Below are 18,301 nucleotides of genomic sequence, written 5' to 3' on the forward strand. Positions count from 1 at the left end.
TCAAATTTGGAAAATGTGACAAAGTTATTAAGGTAAAAAATCCTGAATACAGGTCAAAGTAAATTTATATTTTTAGTGCACAGACATGTTGTTATGCTCCCCAGCCAGAATGAAGAAAACTGGACTTGAAATGTATAATCTGCTTGTGGTGGACTGATATTACTGCTACTGAAGGGGGACAAACACAACATACATATGACTATGAACTAACTCACCAGAAATAAAAAGCCATACATGAAAACACAAATTAGAAAGCACAAATTAAAATATAGTTTAAGCAATCAGACAATATAAAAAAGATGTTTACAGATATAAAAGTATAATGTGTATAAACATTTTGTTAATACTTTCTATTCTAAAAGGAAAGGAAATCACAAGTTATTATTCTTAGGTTAGTCAAACAGGTCTCAATGCATGTGCTGGCTGTTTCAGCCTAAATCTAAATATTTTGCATAGTCATTTGTGCCTCTGGTGATAGCAGTCTAAAAAATCAGCAATGCACGTTAGACAGACAGTGTGTCGGGTTTGAAATGTACTGACAATCTCTGTACAGTGTTGGTACCCTTTATAACAGTATACAGAGGATTCAGAAAGTACTCAGATCCCTTGACTTTTTGCTAACTTTACTGTGTTGTTTAAGGTATTCAGACCATTTGCTATGGCACTCCAAATTGTGGCCAGTATAATTATTGCTTAGTATACCTGAGGTGCATCTAAAACTCAGTTGGTGTCTTGCATATCACAGCCTGCTTAGAGTTCGCGACTCCAACTCCTACGACTAAAGGACAAAAAATATGCTCTAGTCCGATAAGACAAAAATGAAGACTCCTTGGGCAGACCAGCAGGCATCACGTCTGGCAAAATACAGGCACTGCAGATCACCTGGCCTATACCATTCCTACTGTAAAATATGGTGGTGGAGGCATCATGTGTGACACACCAATGACTCAGTAACAACACTAAAGTGGCTTTGGGGCAAGTCTCTTGAGTGACCCTGGCCTAAAAAACGCTATAGAACATCTTGGAGGAGACCTGAAGATGGCAGTTTACAAATGCTCGTATTAACATATAACTAAGATTGTGAGGATCTGCCATGAAGAATGAGATAAACTGCCCAAATTCACATGTGCATAGCTTGCAAAGCTCTTCAGTTAAGACTCAATTGTGACTGCTGCTAAAGAGACTTCTTTAAAGTATTGAATAAAGGGAACAGTTTTATAAATAATAGACTTATGACTTGTTTATGACTCAGTCATTACGGGTGTAATATCAAATGTAAATTCAGTAAAAAAAATTCTCAACACAATACAGTGTGCAGCAAATCACAAGGGATCTTACCCTTCTGAAAACACTGTATATAGCTGCTTATTTTATACATTTAAGAACTTAGTAACATATAAAATGAAAAACATATATAATTGCAATAAAAATACCGCATTAGTATCTAATGTACATTGGTAAAAGATAAAAAAAAACAAGTACTCTTGACACAGTCCATCCTGCCGTTTTGGTTACACATCCCTTACATGTCTGCTTTGACAAAAGAGGCAAACATGCTATCCTCCTGCTCCATAAGTGCCTCTGGTTTCCCATACTCCAAGATGTTCCCTCTCTTCATCACAATCACAAGATCAGCCGTCAGGATAGTATGAACCCGGTGCTGTGGGAGACACACAGGCACAAAGGCAGGCAGATAAGTGCGCAGCCACATGCACCCACAGATATAAATATAAGCATGATTAAACTATTCGAATATGCATTTGGCTGGCTGCCCCGCTGTCTCCGAATGTAAGCTTCTGCTAGTTCTAAAAAGTGACAGCTCATGCCCTTAATGGGAAAAGAAAGTCAGAGCATATAAAACCAGGCTTACAGTTTACACTACCATAAGGTTCCTCCAGTATATGGCTGCAAGAAAAGATTAGGGAACCCTTTGACCCTTTAAAATAACAGGATATCTGCTTAAACTAAAGTCATAGTAATAGATGCACACTGACTAATCAATAGCAGTCTGGGTTAAAAATAGTACATAGACACTTCTATTTAATAACCATTTTAAAATGTCTTCAAGTAATAAATCACAACCCTGACATGCTCCTGTACTGATGAATTACTTGTTTTCTGCAAGCTGTCCAGCCCCAAATTTGATACTCCCTCCACCATGCTTCACAGCCAGATTGAAGTTTTGTGGTTTTGTTTATTTTTTCTCTAAACATAGCAATACCCAGAGTCACAATTTTCCCTATATGTTCCTCCACTACCCGTGCTGATGCCCAAACCAGACCACATAGGGTTTCTAATGCAGCAGCAATAAAGAGAAACGCTATCCAACCTTCTCCTTGAGTCCCCAACCAACCATGGCCAAGCACACAATAGACTGCTGCGCTGATCAGCCATAACATTAAAACCACCTCCATGTTTCTACACTCACTGTCCATTTTATCAGCTCCACTTACCATATAGAAGCACTTTGTAGTTCTACAATTACTGGACCATTAGGACCATTAAAGAGCAGGTATTATTTGGGTGGTGAATCATTCTTAGCACTGCGGTGACACTGACATGGTGGTGGTGTGTTAGTGTGTGTTGTGCTGGTATGAGTGGATAACACACAGCAATGCTGATGGCGTTTTTAAACACCTCGCTGTCACTGCTGGACTGAAAATAGTCCACCAACTAAAAATGTATCCAGCCAACAGCGCCCCGTAGGCAGCGTCCTGTGACCACTGATGAAGGTCTAGAAGATGACCAACTCAAACAGCATCAATAGATGAGCGATCGTCTCTGACTTTACATCTACAAGGTGGAGCAACTAGGTAGGAGTGTCTAATAGAGTGAACAGTGAGTGGACACGGTATTTAAAAACTCCAGCAGCGCTGCTGTGTCTGATCCACTCATACCAGCACAACACACACTAACACACCACCACCATGTCAGTGTCACTGCAGTGCTGAGAATGATCCACCGCCTAAATAATACCTGCTCTGTGGTGGTCCTGTGAGGGTCCTGACCATTGAAGAACAGGGTGAAATCAGGTTGAAAAAGTATGTAGAAAAATAGATGGACTACAGTCAGTAATTGTAGAACTTTAAAGTGCTTCGGTAAGTGGAGCTGATAAAATGGACAGTGAGTGTAGAAACAAGGAGGTGGTGTTAATGTTATGGCTGATCAGTGTATACTAGTGCTATTTTAGAGAAATTTGACATGTTTAGGTAACACCCTGATTAGGGCTGCGACAGGCCCAGTTCCACCAAACACGCAGCAAAAGGCAAGAATATCCTGGACAGAGAGGCAATCTATTGAGGTAGACATACCTAATCAGGTTTGTGTAGACACTCAGTGGGCCGATAGCATTGCTGAGATTCAAACCCGAATCTTGGCAGTGGTGGGTTAGTGTAATAGTACACTGTGTCACCTAAGAACCTCATTAATCTACAGTTCAATGTGCATGGCACACATGATTTTGTTGACAATTTTTAAGCAGGCATTTTTGTAGGTCAGATCACCTCTTTAACCCACACATCATTTTTTTTTTTTTTTTTTTTATCTAAAGTAATTAGCCTAGGTCTTCAAAAAGTACTTTTTCAGCATTGATGGTGTTTGACTAATTACTGGGGTCAAATAAGACAGAAATGTTTGTTATGAGTTTTGGCAGATTGTATTCGTCTATTATTATTTGTTGGTTGAAGGTCAGATGACACATTTAGAACACAAGGCAGAACCGGCTATGTTCTGGCTTTGCCTCATTCACACTTGCAGCCTTTAAACTGTATTGCTATTATAATTAAAATTATTATGAACATGTAAACTAATGTCCATTTAAATACTGGTAGCTGGTGAGGACGTAAAACATGATGTTTATGGAAACAAGAAAGCATTACTTCTTTCCTTTTATAAACTCTCCTGAGGTAGCCAAGACAAACAGTAGCAGGTGCAGCCAGCTCAGTTCTGCATGCTGCCAAACTACACAAATTACACCACATGACCGCTGGCCTCCGAACCATAAACACTCATACATAAATACCCCACTTCTATTAATCCAACGGAGCATGCAGTTCTGCTGGATTTTAAAAAGGGACAAAAAGGCGTATGTTTACCAACCAGGATGCTTGTTGAGGCTGTGAGTGTGACCTGGGCAGTTACTTGTGCGTGCGCACTAGGGTACTGAAGAGGCTGTTCTCCTGCGCTAATAGGTTAGCAGCGCTGTCACACTCGACCAGAATTCCAGAGGAAAAGACCAGCACCTGTTCCGCCTCCAGGATGGAGGAGACCAGATGCTGTGCCACAGAAACAGAGACAGGTGGAACAACAGAAAGAAGACAGAGACAGACGTACAGTTAAAAAGAGAAGGAAAAGTGGATGAAAGGAAGGAAAGTGAAAAGGCAAAGCCATAGTTCTTTAAAATAGTTCAATAAATGCTTAGTAAAAGACACTATTTTTAAACCACTTTACAGATAAGGCTTGCATCAGCAACTTTTGTCTGTGATTTGTCAGTTTTTGGACAGACTCATTGTGCCCCTATTATACTTTACACCGATCAGCCATAACATTAAAACCACCTCCTTGTTTCTACACACAATGTCCATTTTATCAGCTCCTCTTACCATATAGAAGCACTTTGTAGTTCTACAATTACTGACTGTAGTCCATCTGTTTCTCTGGATGCTTTGTCAGCCCCCTTTCATGCTGTTCTTCAATGGTCAGGACTCTCCCAGGACCACTACAGAGCAGGTATTATTTAGGTGGTGGATCATTCTCAGTACTGCAGTGACACTGACATGGTGGTGGTGTGTTAGTGTGTGTTGTGCTGGTATGAGTGGATCAGACACAGCAATGCTGATGGAGTTTTTAAACACCTCACTGTCACTGCTGGACTGAGAATAGTCTACCAACCAAAAAAATATCCAGACAACAGCGCCCCGTGGGCAGCGTCCTGTGCCCACTGATAAAAGTCTAGAAGATGACCAACTCAAACAGCAGCAATAGATGAGCGATCGCCTCTGACTTTACATCTACAGGGTGGACCAACTAGGTAGGACTGTCTTATAGAGTGGACAGTGAGTGGACACTGTATTTAAAAACTCCAGCAGCGCTGCTGTGTCTGATCCACTCATACCAGGACAAAACACACTAACACACCACCACCATGTCAGTGTCACTGCAGTGCTGAAAATGATCCACCACCTAAATAATACCTGCTCTGTGGGGGTCTTGACCATTGAAGAACAGGGTGAAAGCAGGCTAAAACAGTATGTAGAGAAACAGATGGACTACAGTTAGTAATTGTAGAACTACAAAGTGCTTCTATATGGTAAGTGGAGCTGATAAAATGGACAGTGAGTGTAGAAACAAGGAGGTGGTTTTAATGTTATGGCTGATCAGTGTATATATACTTCATTAAAACTGTTAAATTGTTTAAACTTTTATTTAACTGATAAAAGTACATGACATGGTCTGTTGAGCCCAGGCCAGTGGCACCACTACAAATAGAGCCTGGGTCACAGCAGTGGTGGCCTAGCACCCACATTTTTAACACACCTAATACACCATTTACAAAGGACACCATTATTGTAGTAAACATGTTTACACCGATGTACTGTATATACCATAATTATCATGCTTTAAGTGAATTGTTAGTCTGGTAGGCTAGCATTATAAGAAGAGTCTGTAAAATCATTTTAATAGGATCCCAGGCAGTGATTAACACTCCTATAAGACCAGACTTCATTCTTTCAAATTAATAAAGACCAATAACTGAAATGGGCCAACCTGCCATGGAGACTGTTGGTGAGTTGCGATTACGAAATCATGTCCTTCTGCTTTGTCAAATATAGTCAGCAGAGGGGGCATGGAAGCGCAGAAGATTGACATGTCAATTCCTGACAGTCACCTGTCCCTTAATGGCTGTTAATTTACTCCAGGTAGAAGTGTTTATTTATTATGGTTTCTTTCTCACAGATTTGCCAGCTCCTCTGTTGGAAAACCTGCTTTTTTCTTGAAACCGTGATGCCAGACTCAGTCCGGTACAGTTTTCTGCTGGTGCATGATGCCAGCATAATTTATCTGTTACAGCACTTTTTGACCTTTTCTGGAGAGGGCCCCATGTTTGGAGAAGAGTTAGGTGTGGGTTGTGCCAGTTAGTAGTCATTTGTGCATTTCGGTTTTCAGGTCTATACCTTTTCTATCTACTTCTCTGTTGCAGGTGGCAGATGTTTTTGTGTCTTTCGTTTGTGACATTGTTGCTGTTAATGTTTGTTATTGTTCTACCTTGTTTAATCATTTGCTAACAGGTGTAATAAATCAATTATATAAAGGACATTAAATGCTTCCAACTTTGCAGCAAGAGTTAAGGACAGACCCTTTCCTGTTTCAGCATGACTGTGCCCCTGTGAACAAAGCAAGGTCTAGAAAGACATGAAGAAAATTGTTTTAAAGAAACTCCAGTGGCCTACACAGAGCCCTGACCTCAATTCCACTGAACAGTTTTGGAATGAACTGGAAAACCTAAAAAGATCACATAGAGGTTACTCTATTTTAATACTGTTTTTGAAACAGGATGCCAAACAAGCTTATGGTCAGGTTCCTAATACTTTACTTTTACTTACTGTCTGTCTGTCTGCCTGTATGTCTGTCAGTGGGTGTCTTAACACTACTATATTTTTCAGTTTGTATGGCTTGCAGTGTTGGTCATATCAAAATGCTCAAAATCTAAATCCTCACCCTATATAGGGTATAAAGACACTACACTGTAATTCGTGCACTGTGATTTGCCCACTGCCTACTAGGTTTAGTGTAACAATATGTCAGTGATTCTTGTTCTTGTGGTTTATTTCCATCATGTTTATTGATACTGGTCTAGGTCAAGTCTAAACTATCTCAATATAATTAGATTCTAGTCTGGGAAGAGAAATAGGAGTGATATTAATATAAACACATCGTATGTAAATAAACCATTTAAAGAGCATTCCAAGCTGATGTGTTTAATACAACAAAGAAGAAAAGTGCAGCAGCAGGCAAGAAAGTAAATCACAAAGCTTGGTGAGCTCTGTAAACATCACATTGAAGAAGGTGATTTGAATTTGGATTGTATGGATTAATGTATAGTCTGTGTTTAATGTAAGGCAAACTTACTGCTATGGTGACCACGGTGCGATCAGCAAATGCTGTCATTACCACCTTCTGTAAAATGTTCTCCTGTGAAGGTACAAAGAAAGCCAGATGGAATGTTATGGCTCAGCACAAACTATCTGGCAAAGAACACTCAGTGAGAAATTTAAGGTCTAATAAATCCAAAGCACGAAAAACAAACAGACACTTCTTTTAATTGGACCTATAAAAAGCAAGAAGAAAACAGAGTGTGGTGTATGTCTAGTCGAAGTCTTGTTTAAATAAAGGCTTGGATTACAAACAGAGTGGAAGGATTTTTACCGTTGCCATGTCAATGGAGGCTGTAGCCTCATCCATAATGAGGATGCTGCTCTTGCGGACAAAGGCTCGAGCAAGGCAGAAGAGCTGCCGCTGACCCACGCTGAAATTCTCCCCTCCTTCAGTTACCACCGCATCTGTGAATGTTTATAGAACATATACTTTATACTTTGTCATATATACATACATATACAGATGTACAGTACAATGAATTCTTTCTTCGCATATACCAGCTTGTTTGGAAGCTGGGGTCAGAGCGCAGGGTCGGCGCCCCTGGAGCAGACAGGGTTAAGGGCCTTGCTCAAGGTCCCAACGGTGGCTGCATAGCAGAGCCTGGATTTGAACCACCAATCTTCCGGTTGATAGCCCAAAGCTCTACCCACTAGGCTACCACTGTCCCAGGTGCATTATTAAGTTATTGTAGCATCATTGTAACAAAAACAAGACACAGTAGCTGTCAAAGAAAGATTACTAATTAATAAAATAAAAACTATTGACTTCCTATGACTATTTGATGTCACTCCATTTTCATTTAATTTAATCAGCTCCTTTATCCTGGTTAGGATTGCAGCAGGTCCAGTTCCACCAGGTAACACTGGGCACACGGCAGGTATATCCTGGACCTGGCATCACTACATTTCAGGGCTATGTGGTTGGGCATCCACAAAAGCAGTAACAAAAAAAACAACTTTCTTATATAGCTTTAAAAATCCCATACCCAATCCTCCTGGAAGAGCTTTCACCATATTCTTCAGCTGGGCAATTTCCAGAGCCTCCCAAAGCCTGTCATCAGTGCAGGTGCATTCTGGGTCCAGATTAAACCTAAAAGATGCACACACAAAAATGCAATGATTAGAACACAAATGCCATTGCAAAAGAAAGCATTTGCCAACAATGCTAAAGAGTTCATGACCATAAGAGGCAATTGCAATGAGTTTGGCTTTATTCCCCTGACCTACTGTTCCCCAAAAGCACTTGGGAAAACTCACTACCCATCCACAATAACTCTTTTTATCTCTGAACTGCATTCCCACTGAATGCCTTTCTAAAAGTTTGCCATTGTGTCCTCATGGGTTCGTCACTGGAGTATTTTCCCACCTGTGTCTCCAAACCACTTGGCAATACGATTGACGAGATTTTAATTGACTTGGCCATGAAACTAAACCTAAAAAGAAGACAGGACAAACCAAACCCCAAACATGCAGTTAAAATAAGCATAGATTGGTTTCTAAAAAAGGCAATGGTGAGTCCATGTTTCTCCTCACTTAAATCATATTAAAAATGTACAGTATAAACGTTTTTAAATTGCAAATCTATCAGACAGAATCTTGTAACTTTAGAAAATAAAGGCAGTTTGCTCGGAGAAAGTCATAAAAATAATAATTACAAAAGGAGTGAATACTTTTAGGGCAATGTATAAACTCAGTAACTCAAAAATCAGTAACTCTAACCACAATTTTTTGTTGTGTTTGTATGTGTGTGTATATACAGTGTATCACAAAAGTGAGTACACCCCTCACATTTCTGCAAATATTTCATTATATCTTTTCATGGGACAACACTATAGACATGAAACTTGGATATAACTTAGAGTAGTCAGTGTACAGCGTGTATAGCAGTGTAGATTTACTGTCTTCTGAAAATAACTCAACACACAGCCATTAATGTGTAAATAGCTGGCAACATAAGTGAGTACACCCCACAGTGAACATGTCCAAATTGTGCCCAAATGTGTCATTGTCCCTCCCTGGTGTCATGTGTCAAGGTCCCAGGTGTAAATGGGGAGCAGGGCTGTTAAATTTGGTGTTTTGGGTACAATTCTCTCATACTGGCCACTGGATATTCAACATGGCACCTCATGGCAAAGAACTCTCTGAGGATGTGAGAAATAGAATTGTTGCTCTCCACAAAGATGGCCTGGGCTATAAGAAGATTGCTAACACCCTGAAACTGAGCTACAGCATGGTGGCCAAGGTCATACAGCGGTTTTCCAGGACAGGTTCTACTCGGAACAGGCTTCGCCAGGGTCGACCAAAGAAGTTGAGTCCACGTGTTCGGCGTCATATCCAGAGGTTGGCTTTAAAAAATAGACACATGAGTGCTGCCAGCATTGCTGCAGAGGTTGAAGACGTGGGAGGTCAGCCTGTCAGTGCTCAGACCATACGCCGCACACTGCATCAACTCGGTCTGCATGGTCGTCATCCCAGAAGGAAGCTGACGCACAAGAAAGCCCGCAAACAGTTTGCTGAAGACAAGCAGTCCAAGAACATGGATTACTGGAATGCCCTGTGGTCTGACGAGACCAAGATAAACTTGTTTGGCTCAGATGGTGTCCAGCATGTGTGGCGGCGCCCTGGTGAGAAGTACCAAGACAACTCTATCTTGCCTACAGTCAAGCATGGTGGTGGTAGCATCATGGTCTTGGGCTGCATGAGTGTTGCTGGCACTGGGGAGCTGCAGTTCATTGAGGGAAACATGAATTCCAACATGTACTGTGACATTCTGAAACAGAGCATGATCCCCTCCCTTCGAAAACTGGGCCTCATGGCAGTTTTCCAACAGGATAACGACCCCAAACACAACCTCCAAGATGACAACTGCCTTGCTGAGGAAGCTGAAGGTAAAGGTGATGGACTAAACCCAATTGAGCACCTGTGGCGCATCCTCAAGTGGAAGGTGGAGGAGTTCAAGGTGTCTAACATCCACCAGCTCCGTGATGTCATCATGGAGGAGTGGAAGAGGATTCCAGTAGCAACCTGTGCAGCTCTGGTGAATTCCATGCCCAGGAGGGTTAAGGCAGTGCTGGATAATAATGGTGGTCACACAAAATATTGACACTTTGGGCACAATTTGGACATGTTCACTGTGGGGTGTACTCACTTATGTTGCCAGCCATTTAGACATTAATGGCTGTGTGTTGAGTTATTTTCAGAAGACAGTAAATCTACACTGCTATACAAGTTGTACACTGACTACTCTAAGTTATATCCAAGTTTTATTTCTATAGTGTTGTCCCATTAAAAGATATAATAAAATATTTGCAGAAATGTGAGGGGTGTACTCACTTTTGTGATACACTGTATGTGTGTGCTGTGTGTTTGTGTTCATGTATGTATTTATGTGAGTGTCTGTTTACCGGATGGAGCCACTAAAAAGAATTGGATCCTGAAGAATAATGGATAGCCGGGATCTCAAAGTCTGCAAAGGCAGCTTGCATATGTCGATTCCATCAATGATTATCTTCCCTGTTCAGACAAAATAACACAACAGTGAAACAATAAAACAATTGTATATATACAGTGTATCACAAAAGTGAGTACACCCCTCACATTTCTGCAAATATTTCATTATATCTTTTCATGGGACAACAATATAGACATGAAACTTGGATATAACTTAGAGTAGTCAGTGTACAGCTTGTATAGCAGTGTAGATTTACTGTCTTCTGAAAATAACTCAACACACAGCCATTAATGTCTAAATAGCTGGCAACATAAGTGAGTACACCCCACAGTGAACATGTCCAAATTGTGCCCAAATGTGTCGTGTTGTCCCATTAAAAGATATAATAAAATATTTGCAGAAATGTGAGGGGTGTACTCACTTTTGTGATACACTGTATATATATATATATATGTCAGTGGCGGCTGCTGGTCTTTCAAACAGGGGAAGCTCATTGTCGGCTTACATCATAAAATTTGTCAATTTATTTATATATAAATTGTGCCCTCTGTTCCTTTTCAAGAAAATGGCCTGAAATGGGTTACAGTTTGTCTTTAGACTTCACTCGCAAAATCCGCGATGGGACTGAAGCTTTAAGTGATAGCTGTCAATCAAAACGGGATTCAGCCTTTCGACTGATCCTCCAATCATCTTGCAGAAGCTCAGCGTCCAGACCTGCCCACAGCTCCATTCACCCCCAGAGACGCTCAGTGTCCGGGGGCGGGACAAAATCATGGCATTTATCCAATGACCGACGAGTTTCGAAGCAGTGAAAAAAAAACCTTCCATGCAGTCCCATTGAAGTGAAGAGACGCTCAGCTTCTACAGGCAAATGCATTGACGCTCCGGGAATGTATGAAAAGTTCGAGTCAGTCGATTTGTGATAAGTAGCTGATTCTGAACAAACTCGTCTTCGAGAGGAACGTGTTCTAACGCATTTGTAGTCAGTGAAATGTTAACACAACTGTACATATTTGACCATTTAATTTTGGACATTTTAAGGAAAGCTGAGCTTCCCTTGCAGTCTTAGAGAAATCGCCACTGATATATATACTGTATATGGGTGATTCTTTTTTACCATCTTAACTTTTGAAAAATAGAATTAGTAATAATTTAGTTTTAATTATGTCAAGATAATGCTTACATGCTTTAGAGCAAAGACTTAATAATGACCACAATTGAATTTTAATATTCCATATTTATTTGAGAAGTGGCATAGCAAAATGTCATTATGTGTTGGTAATGACGTGTTGCGGTATTGACAATTTTAACTTTTTTAAAGAAAAAAACTAGCTAGGCCATGAATTTGCTAAAGCTAGTCAACAGCTAGTACAAGATGCACTTTAAATACATATAAATAATGTGTAAATTTCTTTTTTTTTTGGTAAAGTACTGCCATACTGATGTAAATGGTAATGACGCTGAATAAATATACTCTATGATCAGGAGGAATACATGATTAAATTACTCACATTTCCAGACATGGCTGGCATGTGCTTCCTTGCAAGTCTTTGTTTCCATGGTTACAACATTAACAAGTGTTACCTTCAAATGATTCCCTAATGATAAACCATACACTGTTGCAGTAATGACGATAATGCTGGGGACAGTAATATATTGCTCAAAAATATGCATAGGTTGTACAAATATGAAAAAAAATATTGTTTCTTTTTAAATTATTATAAAATACAGATTGTGATTTTTTATAATGAATTGATCACTTTTTAGCATTTTATTAGAGCAGAGAAGTTTTAAAATCTGGGTTGGGGACAAGGCCAAAGTAGCAAAATATTGATGTTTAAATCATCATAAAAAATGGAAATCATAATTATTTTGGTATGTAATTTTTTTTAGTGATGCAATAAATGATCTTTTTAATACCTAAAATATTTGTTTTGTAATAATGTATTTTTAACACAAATTTATAACCTAGTGACGTAAAAGTTCCCCCAATTGAAGAATCACCCATATACTGTATATTTAAGTCAAACCACACATAAGATTACATTAGTGTAGGTATCTGTATAACCATCTGTTTACACTAATAGTGCAGTGCAGTCATCTGTTTACATCAGTGCCTTACTATAAACATCTGTTTACACTGCAGTGCAGTCATCTGTTTACATCAGTGCTATACTATGAACATCTGTTCACACTAATAGTGCAGTGCAGTCATCTGTTTACATCAGTCCTATACTATGAACATCTGTTTACACTAATAGTGCAATGCAAACATCTGTTTACATCAGTGCTATACTATGGACATCTGTTTACACTAATAGTGCAGTGCGGTCATCTGTTTACATCAGTCCTATACTATGGACATCTGTTTACACTAATAGTGCAATGCAAACATCTGTTTACATCAGTGCTATACTATGAACATCTGTTTACACTAATAGTGCAATGCAAAAATCTGTTTACATCAGTGCTATACTATGGACATCTGTTTACACTAATAGTGCAGTGCGGTCATCTGTTTACATCAGTCCTATACTATGGACATCTGTTTACACTAATAGTGCAATGCAAACATCTGTTTACATCAGTCCTATACTATGGACATCTGTTTACACTAATAGTGCAATGCAAAAATCTGTTTACATCAGTCCTATACTATGGACATCTGTTTACACTAATAGTGCAGTGCGGTCATCTGTTTACATCAGTCCTATACTATGGACATCTGTTTACACTAATAGTGCAATGCAAACATCTGTTTACATCAGTCCTATACTATGGACATCTGTTTACACTAATAGTGCAATGCAAACATCTGTTTACATCAGTCCTATACTATGGACATCTGTTTACACTAATAGTGCAGTGCAGTCATCTGTTTACATCAGTCCTATACTATGGACATCTGTTTACACTAATAGTGCAGTGCAGTCATCTGTTTACATCAGTCCTATACTATGGACATCTGTTTACACTAATAGTGCAGTGCAGTCATCTGTTTACATCAGTCCTATACTATGGACATCTGTTTACATCAGTCCTATACTATGGACATCTGTTTACACTAATAGTGCAGTGCAGTCATCTGTTTACATGAGCAGTAAACTATGGACATTTGTTTATACTAATAGTGCAGTACAGTCATTTGTTTACATCAACGGTGAAATATGGACATCAGTTTAATAATGTGGTTAGGACAATTATTTATGCCACTGAAACGTCTGTTATTCGCTGTTTGCCTTAATCTGGTGAAGCAAAAACTACTTATTTTAAGTGTGTATTATTTAACTTAGATTCTGTTATTTTCTAAATTCATTTTTGTACATATAAACTAAATTTGTTTATATTTACAAAATACAATAAAGCTGGGAGGTGCTCAGGTGGCGCAGCAGTAAATTATACCAGCCAACTACCACTAAGATTTAGGGTTTGAATCCCCAGCTGTACTACTGGCTGATTAGGCGTGTATATACAAATATGATTGGTTATGTCTAAGGGGAATGCCTAAGGTCCTGCAATGAAGAGGCATCCTGTTCGGGGTGTGTTACTTCATTGTGCCCAGTGATTCCAAAGTAGCTGAACCCACAACAACCCTGACCGGGATGAGGAGGTGGTAAAACATCAAAATGAAACTAAATTAATAAATAAGTTACTCAGTGAAATTGTTTCTTTTTACTTTTGTCAGATAAATAAAGCTTTAAGATTTACTATTAGGGTACATTTAATTATAGCCAAGTCTGAGGCATTTTATTCTGCATTAGTCAGGCATAGAAATGTCTATTTTTGGATTTGGTCATTGTCAGTCCCTACTCACTAGTACAGAGAAAAGTGTCCTATGTGCAATGCTAATTCTGATCTCATTTAATGAGTAAACCTTTTATTGGACAATGCACTGCTTTTTAAACAGATATAGTCACCTTATTGAAGTTCCACATTAGTGATCCTAGTGCAGCTGTTTTCTAGTTAAACATTACCCAAAAACACATATGACATGAACTAGAGGTGATGTTGAAAATAACCAAATTTCAGCTTGACTTGACCAAAGTGCTGGAGTGCTCTAATAAAATAATGGCTCTACATGGCATCATAGTTGCCTGTCAAAGGGACAGAAACCATAAGCAGTGCAGTATAAACAAAGAAAACAAAGAATTAGCTAAAATGTTTCTGGAACCAAACAGAGTCACCTCTATCACCACTAAAGTAACAACAATGTAAACACAATCTTTTTTTGGTTTTATATTTATTTAAAATGATAGGCAAGTTGGCCAGGGTTTGTTTACTGAAAGCACTTTATCCCTAAAGTAATATCCACTTATAGAAAGAGTTATTAATTCATTCATTCATTTACTGTTATCTTTTACCACTGCCTCATCCTGGTCAGGGTCACAGTGTTCCGGCTTCCCTGGAATCACTGGGCACAAGACTTTAACACAGCTGTCCCTCTGGACAGGATGCCAATCCATTGCGGGGCCTCAGCCATATTCCACTCCTCAGATATTGACAATCATGACTGTTTATAAATACCCAACCAGCCAATAGCGCAGTTGGGGATCCAAACCCTGGATCCTAGTGGTAGTGGGCTAGCGTAGTTCACTGCTGTTACCATGATGCCTACAAAGAATTATGTGTTATTTATTATCGCCATATACGCTTTTAATTGAGGTAACCTATGAGTCCATTATGCTAGCCCACACTCAGCAGTACTACAGGTCAGCTGAGCGTCTACACAGAAATGATTGGCTATGTCTGAGGATGGGGGTGGCCCTGCAATGGATCTGTGCCCCTGGACAGTTCCAGACCCGCCATGACCCTGACCATGAAATAAAATGTAAAAATCCTTTTCAATAATAGAACTGACACATTAGCACAATTAATGTCAGACAGTAAAGAAGATAAACAAGGAAACTTTACCATCAAAGACATCAACCATGTTGAAGAAGGCCAGAGACAATGAAGACTTTCCACTGCCTGTTCTCCCACAAATGCCCACCTGGGGTTGGAAAGAGAAGCAGAGACTTAGTGGTGGGGTAAACTGTGGGATCTTTACACAACCATAATCTTTCTATTACCAGACATCTGTGGTAAACCAGATAATTACTGCTGGCTTTGGTTTTGTCTGTAAGTAATATGCCTGCACATCATAACATCAACAATGTGCACACCACATAAGCAACTGCAAACTCAAAGGTGTGATGGGATATACAAACTCCATTTCCAGAAAAGTTGGGACACTTTTTAAAAATGCAACATAAACTACAAATTATAATTTGTTAAATTGCTTGAGTTTTTTTTTTATTTAACTGATACAAGTTTTCAGTGTTTTCACTGACAAACCTAATTTTGTAGATATAAAAACAATGTAACGTCTGCAAAACATTAAACAAAGTTGGGACAGTGGTGAAATAAGATTAAGTTACACAAGTAACACTGTTTTGAAGGTTCCACAATTAGCAGTTTAACTGGTAACAGGTGAGATCATCAAGATTGAATATAAAAGGAGCGTCCACCAAATGCTTAGGTCGGGTCGTGGTTCACCACTTTCTGCCAAAACTTCTGAGAGAATTGTCAGTCAGTTCAAAGACAATGTTTCTCAATGCAATACTGCACAGAATTTAGGTCTTTCACCATTTACAGTTCATAATATCATGAAAAGATTCAGGGAGTCGAAATAAATCTCGTGCAAAGACAGTAATGTAAAAAAAACATGCTACCATGATGGACATAGCCACATGGGCTCAGTAGTACTCTGGAAAATTATTGTTACTTAATACAGTCTATTGGTGCATCAAGAAATGCAACCTGAAAACTGTATTTTACAAAGTCATATATTAATTTTCCGCAGAAACACTGAGTTCTCTGGCCCGAAATGATCTGAGATGGACCAAAAGACAGTGGAAACGAGTTCTATAGTCAGACAAATCCTCATTTTAGCTTGCTTTTGGGAAAATGGTTGTCGGATTCTACATGCCAAAGATGGAAAAAGACCATCTAGACTGTTACCAACATGGATGATTTGCATATACAGTATGTGAAGGTACCACTAATGCAGAGGCTTATATTGGCATTTTGGAAAGACATGTTCATCCATCAAGACAATGTCTTTTCCCAGGCTCGCTATGTCTATTACAGCAGGACAATGTCAGGACGAATTCTGCACAAGTTACAACAGCTTGGCTTTGTAGACATAGAGTGAGTGTGCTTGACTGGCCTGCCTGCAGTCCAAATTAGTCTCCTATTAAAAATGTATGGCACATCATGACGAGTAGAATCAGACAGCGGCGACCACAATCTGTTGAGCAGCTTGAGTTATGTATACAGCAAGAATGGGCAAAAATCCACTTTAAAATACAAAAATTTGAATCTTCAATTCCCAAACGATTAAAAAGTAGCTTTAAAAGTAGTTACATATCTCTGTACCAGCATTTTTGTGTGATGCAGGCATTAATTTCTACATTTGTAGATGGTTTAAGTTTTATTGCATGTGGCCCAACTTTCTGGAAATGGGCTATATAATAACTCAAATACTGTCTGTACCATAGATTTGTAAGGACAAGAAACAGAGAAGCTCGGGATAGCAAACACATGAGAAAATAAACACAACTGTGACAAAACCATCAGCTGGGTGATGAAAGGGCCTGTTTTATTACCAGGTGTCACTGTAATTGTACAGAATGTGCTTGATGATGGTTCCTGTGTTTTGACACTTGTATGACAATATGAACCCTTGCCACGTGAATAATTAGATGGCTGGGTTTAAGTACAATTAGGTCAGCTGATGGTCAGAGGAAAACTCTGGCTCTACATGAGGCAGCTTATAGTCCAACAATATTAAAACCAGAAAAGTCTATGATACTATAGCAATAATTTACAAAACTACATTTACATTACATTGTCAGCATTCAGCAGACGCTTTTATCCAGAGCGACTTACAGAAGTGCTTCCACAGTAAACATTACCTTACTCTAGTTTAAGTAGACAACAGTCCAGGAACACAAACCTGCTGAAACTCTGTTAGAACCAAAGTTAGTTTTTTTTTTAAAAGAAATGAATGAGAGCGTTAATAAGTAAGTGAGTAAGTAAGTACAAGTCAGCTTAAGTGCTTAGGAAAGAGGTGGGTTTTTGAAAAGAGCCTTGATGCTCGTCTTCCTTGAGTCCTGGGTGGAGAATCAAGTCAAGCGAGACTAGTGGCTCAGAGGTTGTGTGGTACAGAGCGGGGTTTGATTAGACCTCGAAGGTAAACTAAAGGTGATTAAAGTGCATGGGTGGTGCAGCGGTCTATTATGCTAGTCCAGACATGACTGGCTAGGTCTGAGGAAGCAGGGTGACCAAAGTCAGACAGTAGATTGATGCCTTTTGGTCAGTGTTTTCCAGTGAATCCAGACCTGCTACAACCCTGACCAGAACAAAGCAATTGATGGAAATGGGCCAGCTGTAGCCTAGTGGTTAAGGTACTGGACCAGTGATCAGAGGGTTGCTGGTTCAAAGCCCCACCAGGCCAGGTTGCTGCTGTTGGGCCCTTGAGCAAGGCCCTTAACCCTCAATTGCTCAGACTGTATACTGTAACTGTAATGTAAGTCGCTTTGGATAAAGGCGTCTGCTAAATGCCAAAAAGAAAAAAAAGAAAAAAAAAAGAAAAAAATAAAAGAAAATGGAACACTGATTATAATTAAGGTATAATTAAAGCTGCAGCAGTAAA

At 39.4% G+C, this 18,301-nt stretch overlaps 1 protein-coding gene across 6 annotated transcripts in view; it reads right to left on the reverse strand.

Annotated features, from left to right (window-relative positions):
• Positions 1–247: 247 nt before the first annotated feature.
• Positions 248–18,301, reverse strand: part of abcc9 (ATP-binding cassette, sub-family C (CFTR/MRP), member 9) — a 90,437-nt gene continuing 72,383 nt past the window's right edge. For 3 of the 6 annotated variants that reach the window (XM_062994705.1, XM_062994709.1, XM_062994708.1), the window contains 6 exons: positions 15,517–15,595; positions 10,559–10,667; positions 8,141–8,244; positions 7,426–7,559; positions 7,129–7,191; positions 248–1,660 (listed from right to left, as the gene is read on the reverse strand). In XM_062994705.1, the coding sequence (XP_062850775.1) occupies positions 1,523–1,660; positions 7,129–7,191; positions 7,426–7,559; positions 8,141–8,244; positions 10,559–10,667; positions 15,517–15,595 (627 nt within the window). In that variant the 3' untranslated portion in view covers positions 248–1,522. Of the gene's footprint in view, positions 1,661–4,094; positions 4,275–7,128; positions 7,192–7,425; positions 7,560–8,140; positions 8,245–10,558; positions 10,668–15,516; positions 15,596–18,301 lie in introns of those variants that run through there. The other 3 variants (XM_062994704.1, XM_062994706.1, XM_062994707.1) reach the window with 3 other exon arrangements.

Source organism: Trichomycterus rosablanca, chromosome 1 (genome assembly GCF_030014385.1).
Source record: "Trichomycterus rosablanca isolate fTriRos1 chromosome 1, fTriRos1.hap1, whole genome shotgun sequence".
NCBI lineage: Eukaryota > Metazoa > Chordata > Actinopteri > Siluriformes > Trichomycteridae > Trichomycterus > Trichomycterus rosablanca.